The 17928-nt window shown below is 36.5% G+C and overlaps 1 protein-coding gene across 8 annotated transcripts in view; it reads left to right on the top strand.

Moving 5' to 3' along the window:
* The window catches only part of LOC145996394 (gamma-butyrobetaine dioxygenase-like), a 70118-nt gene extending 52505 nt beyond the window's left edge, over nt 1–17613 (top strand). For all 8 annotated transcript variants that reach the window (XM_083132834.1, XM_083132835.1, XM_083132839.1 and 5 more), the window contains exons 3-7: nt 7046–7383; nt 8767–8872; nt 12107–12309; nt 14829–14995; nt 17268–17613. In XM_083132834.1, coding sequence (XP_082988960.1) covers nt 7046–7383; nt 8767–8872; nt 12107–12309; nt 14829–14995; nt 17268–17428 — 975 coding nt within the window. In that variant the 3' untranslated portion in view covers nt 17429–17613. The remainder of the gene's footprint in view (nt 1–7045; nt 7384–8766; nt 8873–12106; nt 12310–14828; nt 14996–17267) is intronic.
* The last annotated feature ends 315 nt before the right edge of the window (nt 17614–17928 follow it).

The raw sequence follows: 17928 nt of genomic DNA, 5'->3' as shown, positions 1-17928 counted from the left end.
TTTTGGGGCTATCCATCCCGGAATCGGTGGGAAATTTAAACTAAAAAATTATTTTTGTTTGAAATTTTTGAGTCCAAATTTCCCACCGATTCCGGGCTCCTCCCCTAACCACTAACGCGGCCCCGCCTCCGCTCCGGCTCCCTGGCTTTCTCTATAGACTCCCTGTTAAAGGCATGTTAGAAATTGGCCGGAGTCACCTGCCCCCAAATGAGCCCCAAACTTTTAAATTTGAAGAAATCCGTTTCCAGGATACGGAAAACTTACCTGAATTTCACACAAAACACCTTCCCGATGTTAGACAATACTACAGGAACTTATTACGGTAAGGGGTCATTCCATGTCAAATCAACCAATTGTAAAATATTTGGTTGCATGACCATTTTAGAAAAAAATCATTTTAGTACATAGGTTTGTACATGTTTCTAGATATCAAAACCAATGTTCAAAAAAAAATATTGTCTTTAGTTCTCCTGGGGCAGCCATTTTTCCAACATGACGCATGGCTTTTTTTGCTCATGTAGCAGTATACAGAAACCTTAATATCTCAAAAACCATTAAAGCTAGAGACCTGAAACAAAATTCACTTTGTTTCTATTGAAGTATACTTCCTATGATATTCAGGTATGTTTTGCTTGAAATTGCATCGTAAGTACGAAAATTATGGTGGAAAATGGGGTAACAATAGTTAAAAAATTGCACTTTTAGCCAGATTTTTTTAATGAAGGGGTTTAGTCTAAGGATTGATTTTTTTTTCATGTGTAGACCTACGTGCAGGGTGTCTGTAAATAAAATATCAGTGCTTAGAAATGCACCCCTTTTTTACAGCATGGGCTCAAACATGGCTTTTCATTGAATTTTGACAGTTTTCGGGGTTAAATATCTCAGATGGGTCCCCTTTAAAAATTCTGAAATTTGGCACATAGGAAGTCCTTCATGGACCTAACTCACAGTAAAAATCTCAACTTTTAGATTCAACTCGTTTTGGTCAATATGAGGTAACGTATGTCACCTAATTTCTGACGTTGCAAAGTAAGGTTAAACTACATTCCATGCTTAGAATAATGAAGTATTTTCTTTTTCTTTTTTAAATTTGGGTTAAATAAAGGCTCAGAAAATATAGTAACATAAGGTTTTAATACTTGACTTACCATAAATTGAAATTACAAGGTATGAGAATTGAAAATCTGCGAAATTTCATTGCAAAAGGTTTGATTTATTAGGTACCCATGACCAGTTGGTATTATCAGCTCCAAAACTGAGCTTCCCCCATATTTTTATCAATGTAGCAGTATATGCAGCTTAAGATAGGCAGTGGCATGCCCAGGAATTTTGAAAGGGAGGGGAGGGGGGTTACATGTACTTTTTTAGTATACAGCCCTGTATTTGCCAAATTATCCTGCCTTTGACATAATTGTTTATGGAATACTAGGCCAAAGGTATTGGGTTATGACCCACACAAACCCCTCCTTGGGCACTCCACTGAAAGTAGGCTATTTATTTTGGAGTGTCAAAGCTGGTAGAATATATTATCTTTTGTTTCCTTTATTTTCCACTTTTTTTTTTTTTTTTTCAAGAAAAGACGTTGAAATAGATGAGAGTCATGCACAGCAGAAGATTCAGAGACATGTTTTGATAGGATGTGAGGCAAGCCTGGAATTGATCTGTGCATGCACAATCTCTGCTGTCATTCTTCCTTTGCCTAATGTGCCAAGAATAGTGACTTGTGAATGTTCGTTATCTGTGACAGGAAATGGAGTGTTCTGTAATATTTTTAACTGGAGAGGACTGTCATAAATACTCTTTTGGTAAGGTTCCCAAAGACCTAACTAATCTTAACAAAGTCAGTGAAAATGAAAACACTTCTTAGGTCAAGACTACAAATACCATTAAATATAGCTTTTTATATGGTAAAGTATGTTGTGATCTTCAGAAGTACCACTTAAATAAAAGGTTAAGTAAGGTAAGGTAAAGGAAAGTGTCAAGAAAGCCTTATACCAGTTAAATCAATATGCCTGATATGTTGGGGTAAAAGTTCCATATGTGGAGAAAGTGACTCACTTAAATGCCAGAATTGAAATCATGTCTTGTGCCAAGCCAAGGAAAGCTAAAGGAAATGCATGAAGTCTGTTCTGTTTTTTATGCATCTCCCGTTTCAAAACTGAGGAGGCTGATAGCAGAAAAACAATAAAGTGATCTTGCTTGAAAAACAATTCACATCCTACAAGGAGTGCAAAGGAAACTGGAAAGTTGCTTTTCACTAAGTATTAAAACTGAAGAAAAGGAAAGCAAGTGTGACAATCCTTTGCGTGGCCAGTACAATCATATAATTGAAATTATAAGAAGAAAAATGTAAATGAGCAAAAAACTAATGTTGCAAAGGTCAGAATCATCAGTTTGATTGCTACCACTTGGTCAAGAAAAAATATATGATGAACTGAAGGTTTCTGATAATTTACTTAGGAACTTAGTGAAAGAACAAAGAATCCTGCCTGATTTAACAAAGAGAATGAATAGGAAACTGGAGCTGACAACACCAACTGGTCATGGGTACCTAATAAATCAAACCTTTTTCAATGAAATTTCGCAGATTTTCAATTGTCATACCTTGTAATTTCAATGTATGGTAAGTCAAGTATTAAAACCTTACGTTACTATATTTTCTGAGGCTTTATTTAACCCAAATTTAAAAAAGAAAAAGAAAATACTTCATTATTCTAAGTATGGAATGTAGTTTAACCTTACTTTGCAATGTCAGAAATTAGGTGACATAGGTTACCTCATATTGACGAAAACAAGTTGAATCTAAAAGTTGAGATATTTGCTGTGAGTTAGATTCATGAAGGGCTTCCTATGTGCCAAATTTCAGAATTTTTAAAGGGGACCCATCTGAGAAAACTCAATGAAAAGCCATGTTTGAGCCCATGCTGTAAAAAAGGGGTGCATTTCTTAGCACTGATATTTTATTTACAGACACCCTGCAGGTAGGTCTACACATGAAAAAAATGTCAATCCTTAGACTAAACCCCTTCATTAAAAAAATCTGGCTAAAAAGTGCAATTTTTTAACTATTGTTACCCCATTTTCCACCATAATTTTCGTACTTACGATGCAATTTCAAGCAAAACATACCTGAATATCATAGGAAGTGTACTTCATTAGCAGTGGTCAGAAGTAGCGAGTTACTTGTAGCGTCGCTACTGTAGCTAGCTACAAAATTTGTAGCTGTAGCTGTAGCTGTAGCGACTCTACATTTTGAAAATTGTAGTTGTAGCGGTAGCGAAGCTACAAAATTTCTGTAGTTGTAGCGAAAATTTCGCTACAGCTACATTTTTTCTCAGCATTTTGAGGTGAATTTAATGTGGCAACAGCGTCAGAAAAAATCGACAAATACCCTTAATTTTGCAGGAGGTTCATTAAGACAGTCCATTACATGAAGACACAGATTATGTAGATTATAGATATCTGCGTAATTTATTTAATTAGTATCAATAATTCAGATATCCACATAACTAACCGACATATATGAATATATTCCAGCTAACAGCTTCGTTTTTTTAGCTGCATTGCTATTTTGGAGAGAAACATGCCTTGTTTGCTGCACTGCTGGAAAAATTGCCTCGTTTGCTTCACCCCTGGAACAAATCCTGTGGATATCCATGGTGTAAGAAACACCAAAATGTCATTAATTGCTGTGTAAAACACAACTTGCAGTGCAAAAATGAGCGATGGATTTTCCACTGCACTGACAAAGGAATACTGCCAGCAATAAATGGCTCAGTACGTTAACAGCATTGATCATCGTCAGTATATAGAATCTCACCAGCAAGAAATTATTGTTACAAGAATATAGTTTATACAGTTTCTGGAATTATAATTATTTTCGCGATAACTTTTGTTCACAAATTTTAAAATTACAATACGTTTAGAACACTCAGGTTTACATGACAGTTTCCTAAATATATTTTATCATATTGCAAAAAGTATACATTGTTTTCAAATTTATGTATATTTCCTACTTTTGCGTCGCTTTCCTGTAACTTTTGCTAATCATGACATTCTCATCATCATCCTTTGCCGTTTCCTGCCTCTGGCTGGGCCAGCATAGAAGTCAAGCCTCTCCATTTTTCCTGGTCTTCCACTACTCCTCTCTTTCCACGGGGTTCCAATCTTGTCTTCTCCTAACACTCTCCACTATCTGCTTTTTTCACCAACATCTTGGTCTCCCCCTTGGCCATATTCCCACTCCTTTTGCATTATAAGCTTTTACTGGTAGTCTTTCTGCATCCATCCTCTTCATGTGTCCGAAACATCTCATCTGTGCCTGATCTATTGTGTCCTGAAGCTTCACCCCAACCACTGTCTGTCGGATCTCCTCATTCCATCCCTTCCTTCACTGCCTGCATCTTCTTTTTGTTTCTCTATTACATTGTCCAAGTCTCTGCTCCATACGTAATTACTGGCACATAGTATGTGTTATATATTACCTTCTTGCATTTGATAGGTACACCCCTGTTCCATATTAATCTTCGAACGCTTTCGTATAGTCCACCACCCATTTGTCCTCTTCTGTTTACCTCCTCATCTATTCTTCCACTTCTCTCAATCATGACAATGAGGATGAATGGTTTATTTAATTATTCTCTTATCTAGTCTCTTTCTGCCACTTTTGGCTAATTGTAAGTACAAGGAAGAATGTTGAATGATGAGCAGTGTGGGGAATGGAGGAGCAGGAGGATCCCATCCTCACAAATGGGCATCTTTCCTAGTTTTTGTTTTGAGTCCACTTTATGCATAGATAAGCTGATTGAGACTGGATCCGAACCACTATGTGCCTCCGCTGGGTATCGAACCTGTGGCCCTTTTGTAATCAAAGGGCTCCAGGTACTTTTCATTCAAAATGCTGCCTTCCTATCAGTCTATAAAAAATGAAATATTTATTCTCAAGAAAAATATGTTGATGTGAACATGAATACATAATCCTTCCAAATTTTATTTGTGTATAGTTGTAATCATTAATTTGGGTAACACCCTAATTGCAATATTCATATATCAAATTTGGATTGATATGCCACTTGCATAGGTATGGTATTCTCAAAAACTATAGTAAAAATAAGTAACTGAAGTAACAATGCTATCAAAATTATTGAATGATGGGAACCATATTAATAAATAACAGAATTTATTTACCAGTAGTAGAAGATTTTTAATACCCATATGGTTGTTTTTAATTTTTTTATGCAGAAGTAGCGCAAAAGTAGTGAAGTAGCGAGTAGCGCACATGAGTAGCGTAGCGACCTACTTTTAAAATGTAGCATTCTGATCACTGTTCATTAGCTACAAAATTAATTTTGTTTCAGGTCTCTAGCTTTAATGGTTTTTGAGATATTAAGGTTTCTGTATACTGCTACATGAGCAAAAAAAGCCATGCGCCATGTTGGAAAAATGGCTGCCCCAGGAGAACTAAAGACAATAATTTTTTTTGAACATTGGTTTTGATATCTAGAAACATGTACAAACCTATGTACTAAAAATGAAATTTTTCTAAAATGGTCATGCAACCACCATTGGATGGTTTGGCATGGAATGACCCTAAGTAGTTTCTTCTGTAGAAATGAAGAAATCTGTCCGAAGGATAGTAAACTAGTACCATTATTTCTAAATTACTAATGCATACTTCAGAGTTTTTGTGATTTCTTACTGTGCATTTCCTGGAGAATTTTTTCCCCTTGTACATAATCCCATTTGATTCTTTGTGTGTGAGCAGCCACTTGTTTTCTCCTCTTGGATACAGACTGCTTCTTCCATCTACTTCACATGCATGAGGTACAAAGGGGTTTTTCATCACTAAATGTTTTCATTGTTACGTTAGGAAGGGTTTAGGGTTCTTAGCATTAATAAAATATATCTTTTCATTGTTAGGTGGGTCATGTTTAGGTCTCTTAGCATTAAAATATTGCTCCTAAATGATTTAAAAACACCCAATCACATAATATGTGGTCTCGAGCACAAAACCCCCTTTGAACCTTGCATGAAAACCCATGTTCGAATTGACGGCCTGCTTGTGCAAGCTACATTTCAAATAATAATTCCTCTGGTAACTAAGTGAAATGAAGCTTTTAACCATGCTGATTTGGTTTTTCCAAGCTTCAAACTTAATCCCAATATCATTTCCAGTATTCTAAAGCACTTCCTAATACTTCTATGCAACTTGCAAAAAATCATTAAACATTAGGAGCCGTTACCTCTTGTTTCATTCACTGTAGCAGAATAAGTTTATGAAAAAAGGAATCAAATATACTTCTTTAACATTATAAGAAAAAAAATCGGTACTTTAGTATTATACGGACTACCTCACTTCAGACCGCTTCTTTTCTGGTTAGGTTGGGTTATGTACTAAAGTACTAACAAAGGACTAATTGTATGATTTATATATTGTAAACTTTCACGAAAACAGACGGTTTGAAATGAGGTAGTCCATGTTATACCAAAGTACCAAAAAATCTTCTTCAATGTATATTTTGTGTAACAATATTTTATTTCTTTAAATTAGGCACACACAGAAGATGTACTTTTTAGAATTTTTCAGCGAAAAAATGGAGTTCGAGTTCTGGTCGACCCTGCATTTTTCACTGAAAAATTCTACGAACATTTTATTTATTTATTAAGAACACAACATGTGCTGACTGAATTACATACATACAATACATATGTCCAATAATAATGATAACATAGATTTATAACATTAAATTGAAGGATATTGGTTGGTTAGATATTGAGTATAAATATGTTTAAGGATGTGTAGTTTTTCAACTTGCTGCATCTACTTTGCAGTGAAATCTGTTCAGGATATTTATTTGAAATTATTTTAGGTTCATAGAAACTAAGTCTATGGTTTAGTTCCTAGTTATTAGATAGTTATAACTTTGCATATTCTACATATTGGTGATTTCTTTTAGCATGTTTCTTCTTGCCTGCTTAATTAATGTATCTGGAATTTAATCCCCCTTTTTTGTTCCTCGATTCTAATGCTGTAATAGTGTTTCAGCTAGACAAGAGTGGATCGTCTGTTTCCTTGACGTGGGAAGATGGCCACAAGAGTGTTTTCAACGCGAGGTGGCTGCAGGAGAGGGGTTTCGCCAAAGAACAGCAAGATGCCTGGCTCAGTGAGTACCGTCCCGCCCGCGTTCTGTGGCAGGTGAAAGACTTCAACAGCATACCACGGTTTAAATACCACGATGTGATTGCCAAGGATGGTGTTCTTTTAGATTGGCTCATGGTGCTGGATGTTTACGGAATATCTATCATTGATGCGGTACCTCCAGATGACCGTAGATGCCGCCAGTTGGCAGACAAAGTGGCATTTCCAAAGAGGACACACTACGGGTAGGTACTTGTTAACCCCGCCTTAGTCACATTATTTTCTGTAACATACTTAGGCACCTGTCACCCAACCATTTAACTATTTTTAAGTTATGAAATACACTGTAAATTATACTGTACATGTATGCTTTGTTTATCTTCTAAGATCAACTGGAATTTTCTGCTGCACTTTCTAAGTGACGCAATATTATTAAGTTAATGTCAGTCGCATGCTTTGGGCAAATACGAACCAACTGAAGCAGTGTCATATTCACTTTTGGTCACATGGCCTCTTTCATGTTCACTTTAGCCAGCCCCTGTGGCGGAGTGGTTAGCACATCGCGCTATGATGCTAGGGGTCCCGGGTTCGAATCCTGGCCTGGACATGGATGTTTGTGAGTGTCCATTCATCATATCATTACTCATCCTCATCTCCGCAATTAGTGAAAACCCAAAAGTAGCAGAAAAGGGAAGTAAAATAAATAAATGAAGCAAGCAAACGCACCATTACTGGCCTCCCCGACGGGGTTCGGATCCTAATTTAAACTGTAGGTCCAGTCCCGATTAATCTTACTGTGCATAAAGAGGACTTAAAATGCCAACTCAATAAAACAAACTCCCATTAAAATTAGCCACGATTGCAATTTTCTCTATGTACAATTTTAACCCCCTACAGTGCAGCTAATTATCCAGATTTACAATTCTGCCCACCCCTCCCCCTCCCCGAGAAAACACACTGCGTGTGCTGGTGTGGCACGCATGTATTCTGACATTTGGGCCCCCCCCAAACTGATCAACCTAGCTACGTCCCTGCGAAATGTCAACCTCACATCCACGTAATACACCCTGGTAACTACAATGTTGCATACCAAGAATACCTGGCATCTGGACCTACGGCCAGTATAATCCTCTGTAGACCTATGCATTGTCCTCATGTGTGCTGAGTAGCCCATTACAGCTTCTGCTTTTGAACCGGGTAAGGGGATTTTGGTCTCCTAGACAGATGTTCATTTAGTCACGATAAGGGGCTGGACCCTTTATATTGTGAAGGGTGCTAATAACCCGAGTGTTAATACACCCAAAAAATGTATTTCAATAATTCACTCGCCTATAGCTGAATGGTTACCACTCTTGCCTTTTGTGCCGGCCCACGTGGCGGAGTGGTTCGCACATTGTGCTTTGACTCCAGGGGTACCGGGTTCAAATCCCAGCCTGGTAGTTTTCAAACTATATGGACAAACCAAACACTACCCAAAGAAAAAGGCTACTTGCCAGTCTCAACCTTCAAAGGGTTGTTATGGACTTGTGCAGTACAATAAAATGTTACGTTGAATCTGTTTGACATCTTACAAGTTTTTATTCTGTGAGTTTAGTAGTAAACCAAGCCATCTACTCTTTTTTTCCCAGGGAAGAATTTGTGGTACAAGCTAGGATTGACACAACCAATGCAGCGTACACAAGTGAACCTTTCCAACTTCATACTGACATGCCTTACTATGAGTACAAACCAGGGGTATGTAATATCTTATACCAAATGTACATGGTACATACAGTTATGACAGGGCTGTAGTTGAGGGTATATGGTAGTATATGCTGTATACCCTCTGGTTAACCTTATTCATTAGTGTATACCTTCTATTTTGTTTCTTTTTATTTTATTTATGTAATTTGACCATTACTCCAGTGAGTTTATTATGTTCAATACTTCTGATTCTACATGATCAGAACAATGTTTTAAATAAGGAGAATACGTGATACACGTCAGCATTTTATCACTCTCATTTGATTACTATAATAACGTAGAAATGTGTACAGTTAAGTTTAGCAGAGCTTTTCATAGCCTGGTTGGTCTCTTTGTGCATGTCTTGAGTAATAAATACATCTGCGTCATGTTATTAAAAACAAGAAGTTTGACTTAACATGAATTGAGATTTCAATGTATTGAGTAAACCTGATGCAAAAGTCTCAATAATGTTCTTGTTTCTCCTTCCACAACAATTAGTGGCAGACTATAAAAGCACTTTTTCTTTGATGCAAGAATCATAGTTTGTTGTAGTTTCATTTTTAATCACAAAAGCTAATTGTTGCTTTTTATGTTCATTTTTTTACAATCATTTTCATTTTAAGTTATTTTAGCAGTATGTGAACTGATAATTCACAAATCGTATATCAACAAGAAGATAAAATATAATAACATGCTGTCCTGTAGCCTCTATGTGTAAATGCAATCATTAAAATACGTGATTCATTTCTTTTTATATTAAAAATGCCTTCTCCAGTGTAATATGCCTCTTTTATGCCAATTATGGCAGATATATATTAGGGATGGGCCAATATAAAATTTTGGCTCATACCGATCAAGTACCAATAAAAACTTTACCAATACCAATAACTGATATTCTACGTGATATTCTATAAAATTCCAAATAGGCCTTGAAGAACATGAATGGATAATTGGCCTCCTTAACAAATGTGTGTTTCCAGGTGAGTGCAGTGCAAAATAAGTTGCATATTTAGACATTTACTTTTTAAGAAAGTAGAACATGGGGATTATCCATAAAAATAATAACAAAATGGCAGAATTTTGCATAAATTGTAAGATATTTATAGATATATCGGATCCATGGAAACATAATCTCCACTTAATGTTTTGTGGAACTTAGCATATATGCTGTGAAAATTTTTTGACTACAGCTCTATTAGCCGGCCTCCATGGTGGATAGGTTAGCACATCATGCTACGATGCCAGAGATCCCGGGTTCGAATCCTGTCATGGGTGTTTGTGAGTGTCCCTTCATTAATTTTATCACTCATCCTCATCTTCGCGATTTGCCAAAAGTGGCAGAAAAGCGAAGTAAAATAAACTAAATCAATCAGTCAATCAATACAACTTATGAGTTAAGAAAAAATATAAATCAAAATAATGGGTGTCTCAAAAGGACTGGAAATTTTGAAGTGGAGGTATAGAGAATAGAAAAATAGTTGCAAGAGATTTAATCATGGAAAGGAATATTGTATATATACATACCTAGGTACATTACATACCACTGAAGAGATGGCTACAACTGAAGAATCACTCAGATTCCTGTGGACATGTTCCATCAAGCTATGCAGGATGTCCCTCAGCAACTGCAGGAATGTTCGCGCAGAAATGGTCGTCATCTACAGGACCTCATCTTCAAATCATAAACCTGCCCATCTCTTCACCGGTATGCAATGTATGTAATGGCATCCTCTGTATTATTCCTTTCCATGATTAAATCTCTTGCAACTATTTTTGTCTTCTCTATACCTGTTTCAAAATTTCCCATCTTTTTTTTTGACACCCTGTACAATTAAATCATTTTCAATTTGAAATTATAGTTTTTTATTATTTGTTCAAACTTTCACTTGGAGAATGTGCTTACTGGCCAGAGGTGTTCACCATCTGGAGGCCAGACCTCAGCCTCAACCCCCGGAAGACTTCTGAGGGTGAAGGTGTACCTTGTGGATGAGATGTACAGCTATAACTAACAGAGAAAATCTTCATCAGAAGACATTGAACCACATTTGTGTAGCAACACTGCCATTTCTTAATCAGCTACAGGTTCAGTTGTTAGATGACCGTGGCGAACTGGTTAGCACAGAGGTCCTAGGTTCAAATCCTGGGTGTTCTCTTTGAGTGTCCATTTATCAACTTCATCTAATCATCGTTAATCCTAAACATCGCAATTAGCCAAAAGCAACACTAAATAACAAAAATTAATCAAATGTTCAGTTGTTGCACTTGTAACATCTATGCTGTTGTCACATGGATCATGGCAGATTAACACATTCACGTTTCAGAACTGTTCACCATCTGGGGGAGCAGTCCTCATGAGGACATACCTCACCCTTTGTAGGACTTGTGAGGATGAGGACAAGTCACAAGGGAGGTTGATTTAAAATGAACATACTGGCATAGTCATTATTAGGGAACGGATTTTAAGGTACAGCACCTTTCCAAAAATATAGCTGTTTTCATACCGATCGTTTGAGATGTGTATTTTAGGACATGAAATCAAGCAAAATGAACACACTTTGTTGCACCTTTTCATGAGATTAGCACATTTATCCCCTTTTTACCCGCTCTTGGATGCTTCAGCACCTTTAACCTTCCTTTTCTTCCACGTTTGGTTAAAAAATTGGACAGAAAAATAAATGATTTTCACTCTTCTTGAGCAGCTACATAAAATCCTATAATCTCATTTTGTAGAGCAGAACGAGAGCTATAAAATGATATAATAGAATCATTGCAGCCTCAATAGTTCCCAAGATAATGTAGCAGAACACAAACTTCAACAAAACCTATTCGGCAGAATCACAGTTCTCTATGTGGTTTGCACGCATTATATACAGAAGGCACAGAAAGAGAAGGCATTTTATCAGCACCTTTTTCGAAAATATTTTCAGAACCTTTTTCTCCTTTTCCTACCATAATTTTGCACCTTAAAATCCTTTCCCTAGTCATTATCATGTGATTTGTACAAAGGAATATTGTCACTGATTACAAATATAGTCTTAAATAAATAGTGTATTTCCATTGCTATGTTGTTTTTTTATTTATTTCAATTATTATAATTAAATCTTGCATCGAATTGTCCTAGCATTGATCATCCAGAAATCAGTTGCAGCTAATATGTTGCAATACACGCAACAAGTAATAAAATATATTTGCACCATGTGCACATTTGATGCCGTATGATAGAATTTTCCTTTTTTTTCTCAGATTAATATGTTGCACTGCTTGGCTCAGTTCGAAGGTGAGGGTGGAGAGAATCAACTGGTAGATGCCTTCCACGTGGCTAAACTGCTGAAGGACTGCTACCCGGATGTCTACAAGATCCTCTCGACAACGTTGCTGGAGTGGTCAGATATAGGGGAAGAGCATGGGGCAAAGTTCCATACAGTGTATCGTGCTCCTGTTATATGGTAATTTGGAATGATATTTTAAATATTTACGTCTGATGCACATTTGCATGCAAAATTACTTTCAGATAGGCACCAACAGAAAGCAGCCTGTACAGTATAAATATCTGAAGAGTGCACTTGTTATATAAATATACAAGGCTTTCCAAAATTATTGTTGAGGTTTGAAGATATTGCTGATGCTTTGTCATTCAAAACACTAATGTTGCTGCTGTAATGCATTTAGAAACTGAACACATTTTTGGGTGCCTCTTGTTCTTAATGTGTAGTTTAGTTGATGCCCACCAGGAGGCAGTTTTCACAAAAAGCTGCATCCTTTTTGTAGCCCCAGGGTAAAAAAGCAAAGGGCAAGAGGTCAGGGTAGGAGATTCTGATCATCATTTCCACATCCGAATCACCACTGTGGCAGGGTGTTGTTCAATATACAAAGGTCAGTCAAGGTTGATCTGGACTTTTATTTCTAGGAAAAAATTGGACAGTTTTTCAAAGGCAAAGGATTCTCCTCTGAGCATCCAGGCATGGCTGCCATCGTTGTGTCAGTTTCCTGTTGAAGTTGAAAGTTGACTGCTGTCAGCCACTGCAGGTCATCTTTTTTTCAGAATTTCATATTTCTTCAATTTATTCCCTCCCATATGTTCCTTAAGGAGCTCTAACAAATTTGATAATCACTGAGAGCTAAGTCCGGACAAAACATCCTAGTGTATTTCAGCGAGAGTTGTTACTGCCAAATTAACCATGTGGGGCTGGGCATTGTCACTTTTACAGACAACATTCCTGGTCTTTTCTTGCAAATGTCATTACATATAGCACCCTTCATCAATGTGCAGTAATACTGGGCATTAATCATGACCGTTTCTCCAAAATATCCACAAGAATAACATCTTCCATGTCCAAGCCCGACAAATGGGTCCATGCGGTTCATTCGTCGGCAGTTATCGTTCTTTGCAGAGCTGTTGATATCATTCATACACTTTTGCCTGTGACATTGTTTGTTCCCCATACTGTGCTTGCAATCTTACCAACATGTCAACTGGATTAACCTTTTCCTTCACAAGGAATTTGATTATACTCCACTGTCCCACAGATGCAGACACACTGCTTGTTGCCATTTTTGTTAATGCTACTACTTATGCACCAACTACAATGGGGCAAATGCACAACACTCACGAAGGATGCAGGTGCATTCTATGGCAGTTTTGTTCTCCAACTGTTCGCCACTTTTTTGTGCACAAATGTCCCGGTCAACATTGAACGACCCTTGTATTCCGCACTTCCACGTGAAAATGGGCCATGGACCCATCTACTGCTTAATGTAGGTATCACTGTCATCATTCAGCTGGGATAAGCCATTCAGTTAACATGTCAGGAAATGCTGATGCCGTCACTTTTGCTTCTGAAAAAAAAGGGGAGGGGGCAAGAACCTTTTCTTTGACAGTGCACAAAACACATTGACGGGAATTCCGTTAATTTTCAACAATCATATGTGGATTTTCCATGCTGCAAATTCAAACATTGTGTGTCTTTACCTTTCCAGAAAGGTGAAATTTTATTTATTTATTGCGAAAATTTCAGATACAGCACAGATGGCCATTTTACACTGAATTATCAACAATGAAAAAGCAAAAATAAAAAACAGAAAATAAGAAAAAAGCACTGATATTATTTACAAGCATTTCTTCTGATGGAAGACCGAAAGGCGTACTCTGAGGAAAACATATTGATACTTGATGGGACATCATTGTATTGTGTGGCAAATCTGTAGAAGAGGGATCTTTTTTTGAATTTCTAGTCTAGGTTTTCTTGTGTAAAATAAGCTTGTGTTGTGCGCATAGGCACTCGGAAGTGGAATCTCGGCTCTGATGAGAATGGTGCCAATATTATGCACAAGCATGTTATTTCTTACTCCTAATAAATGTTCCCTGCATTCTTCCAGTCGCACATCTCTATTGTATACATTCCATTTTGTTATTCATTTCTTCAACGATGCATTTTGTATTTGCGTTTCCTCTCTGCCATGTGGGAAACCTAGGTTTAATTCCCAAGATGAGTAATAAAGTGGCTTTGGGGCTCACCCAGCCTCAAATTAATGGGCACCTGGGAGCAACCCTGAGGGGTAAAGGTGGCCGGAGAATGGTGCTGATCACATCACCTCCAAAATTGCTTGTATTGAGAATGTGTCGGGCCTTACCCCCACATCCCCTAAATATACCTTCTTGGCATGGGGAACTTTACCTTTACATGCTTTGTATAGATATTATATTTCTACTTTACGCTGTTATTCTCCTCTTGTGTTGAAAACATAACATAAAAGAGTGAACATAAGAGTCCCTAGCAGTTGTTTTTGTAGAAGTGACAATTTCCTCTTGTGGACATTTCAACTGGAATCCCACTTTTTAACCTGCTGGTGACATAGAGCACCCATTCAACACTACTCAAAACAGTCATTATAAATGATGAGAAATATTGTACACCAACCACTTTGACTTAGAAATCTTGTTAATATGTCTTCTTTCTTTCCTTAGCGAGGACTGGGAAGGCAGAGTGTATCGTGTTAACTACAGCCACCCGCAGAGGGACACACACTTCACGGTGCCTGTTGACCAAGTATTGCCATGGTACAAAGCCTACAGGACCTTCACTGATCTTCTCCAACATAAGAACAACTGTGTGTATTACAAGCTGAAGCCAGGTAACTGTACAAATAATAATTATGTTCTTTAAATATACACACTTTAATACCATGTGCTTCACTTTCTAAAGAAAAATAGCATCACTTCATTATTTTTTAGATTTCAGCATGTTGTTCCTGCATTGTTTTTTTTTTAAATTTAAATTTGACTTGACAATTTACATTCCTTACAATTAATTAAATATTATATATGTGCAATACATATTATTTAAGACATGGTTACGTATATGGGGCATTTCACAGAAAAACTAATTATCCTGGAAATTATCCAAAATTCAATTTCTTCTTCTTTTGCTGCAGTTTCTTTGAAAAACTGGATTTGGTGTTTACGTAACATGCATTTTAATATTCTGATTGGAATTCTTGAATATTTTAAAGCAAAATTTTTGCTAAATTGACACATAATTGGAGTGGAATACTTATACAATATTTTGAACACCTTTTAATTATTACAATTTTCATGCATTGGTATCAGTGGGAATCTGTAAGAATATTTGCATGTGTTAAAAGTGGTATCAACTCCACCCTAATAATGAATATGAGCTATTGATTTCCACTTACCAACTTATCACTTGGCCAGAGCCAATAATAAAAGCAGAAACTAAGTACCTACATTACTTATTCTTAACCTGTAAGGGATGTGTATATGGGTAAACATTTCCCAGCTGATTTCATGGCCGTAGGCAAGAAAAATTTTCGGGGGGGGGTTCATTCATAATTGTTCCCATGGGCGTTGCCAGAAATTTGAATAATAGAAATAATAACAATAATTATACAATAATAATTAAAATTTCATAATAATAAAACAATTTTATTCCATAATAATAATAATAATAATAATTATTATATCCTTAAGGGGGCTTACTCAATTCAGCAGATGAGTGAATATCGAGCACAAGTTTTTTTTGTTTTGTTTTTTTTACGTTTCGTACAGTGTGTACTGAAATGCACAATTATTATACTTTGTTATCAAATTTTAAGATACCTTCAAGAAAAAGTTCTAAAATTTAGATAGAAATTTTAGTCATAAAGTTTTTGTTGTTTGACCTTATAACTTAATTTTTGGAATTTTGAAAAGTGTGGAACCAGTTATTCTCTTTAAAAACTTAGTCTGGTGCATGGATTGTAACCTCAATCGCGAACGTAATGCGCTACGAAACTGATGATCCTAGGTTTGAACTCCTGTCAAGGGGGATTTTCAACTTTATCGGACAGGGAATTTAAAAGTTGGAAAGGGAATATTGGGACAATCATAAGGGAATTTTCAGTGTATATTCCTTGTGACGGAGGAACTAAACTGGAAAGAGGACAGCAGAAATGAAAATGGAGGGGTCACGGGTGGGCTGCGATTCCGAGAATAAATCCTGTTTCACTCAAGTTTCAGAATTCCAAATGTATGAAAATTCTAGCTCGATCGTTTCAACATTGTCTCCTTGTATTTTTCTGATGCTTCAAAAAAAATTTGAAAATAGTTACAGATTTTGGTTTCTGAACTTCCATTAATCCAACATGTCAGATGTTTCGGGGGGGAATGAATGAATTCTGAACCCTAGAAACCCCCCCTCTAAATACGGCCATGGCTGATTTTGAAATATATTTTTGAACACTTCCAATGAGTTCTCAAGGCCACCTTTCCGAGTATTGGGACCTTGAATCTGCTGTTACTTAGTCCCGCTCGCGAGGCCATAGAAACATTACCTGGGTAAATTTCACTGAACGTGCGCTTGTGTGTTTCATTTTGCTATTCGACATGTTCTTTCAGTTTTTATCAATTGCATGATCTAATGCAAATGTTCAAAAGTAATAAACTTAGATTAATCAATGAAGATATTACTATTTACATGCTACAAAACAATGAAAATTCGGACTTAAGAAGAAATTTTAATTTGGTAATTTTTTTACCCAGCGTTCATCCTTGCATTATGGCAGAGACCACTCATCTTACCATCTTTCTTTTCTCAACTTTATCTTTGCATAAAAAAAAAATGTTCAAACTTAATAACATTAGATTATTCAATGAAGGTATTATTATTTACATGCTTCAAGACAATTAAAATTTGGACTAAAGAAACAATTTTGCTTCTGGATACTTTTTACCCAGCGTGTGTCCTTATGTCCTAGCATTGAGCATGCATCCTAAAACAAATATCACAGAAAAAAATAGAATGAATTTTGGTAATATTGTACAATATAAATCTTTTCTGTGCTTGGGCTATCATTATGTTCCACATGGTTAATATTATTTTAATCTCATTGAATGACTTTTCCACAGGAGAGCTGCTGTCATTTGACAATCTCCGCATTTGCCACGGTCGATCGGGATTCAGTTCTTCCACGGGAGGTTCAAGATTCCTGTTCGGTTCATATTTGGACTGGGATGAAGCTCGTTCAAAGATACGGGTTTTGAAAACACAATTGGGCACAACTTCCTAAAGGACTGCTGCTTCCTTAAAGTACTTCAAATTTGGTATTTTGAAAAATCATTGTCCACTTGTGTAACATTTTGTATTATTGTTTCATGGAAAACTGTGCAATCAGCAGTATCTGTGCAATATCTAATTTAAGGCATGTGATGTTATATCTTAATTATTAAATAAAAGAAAAGAAATTGTACAACTGATGTGTTTTTCAAGAAAGTCCTAAGGGGTACAGCATGGGTATCTGACACAGGTCATTTTGATACTAGGAGTAGGGATGTGACTAAGCTGAAAATTTACCGATGCCGATGTACTCACCGATAATTTTTGGAACCGATACATAAGATTATTAAACAGAAATGGGATGTTATTTTCAGCATGACAAAAATAAATTTGCTATGTACATTTTATGTATATAAATATATATTCTCAAGAATGTACATTTGCATCTACAAAATGTTATGTGAACCTTTAAGAACATGGATTCTCAAGAGATTAAACATTAGTACACAAGCA

This window comes from Lepisma saccharinum, chromosome 12 (genome assembly GCF_977018435.1).
Source record: "Lepisma saccharinum chromosome 12, izLepSacc3.1, whole genome shotgun sequence".
NCBI classification, from domain to species: Eukaryota; Metazoa; Arthropoda; class Insecta; order Zygentoma; family Lepismatidae; genus Lepisma; species Lepisma saccharinum.
Note: the sequence above shows the minus strand (reverse complement) of the source record. Positions and strands in the feature narration are given on the sequence as shown.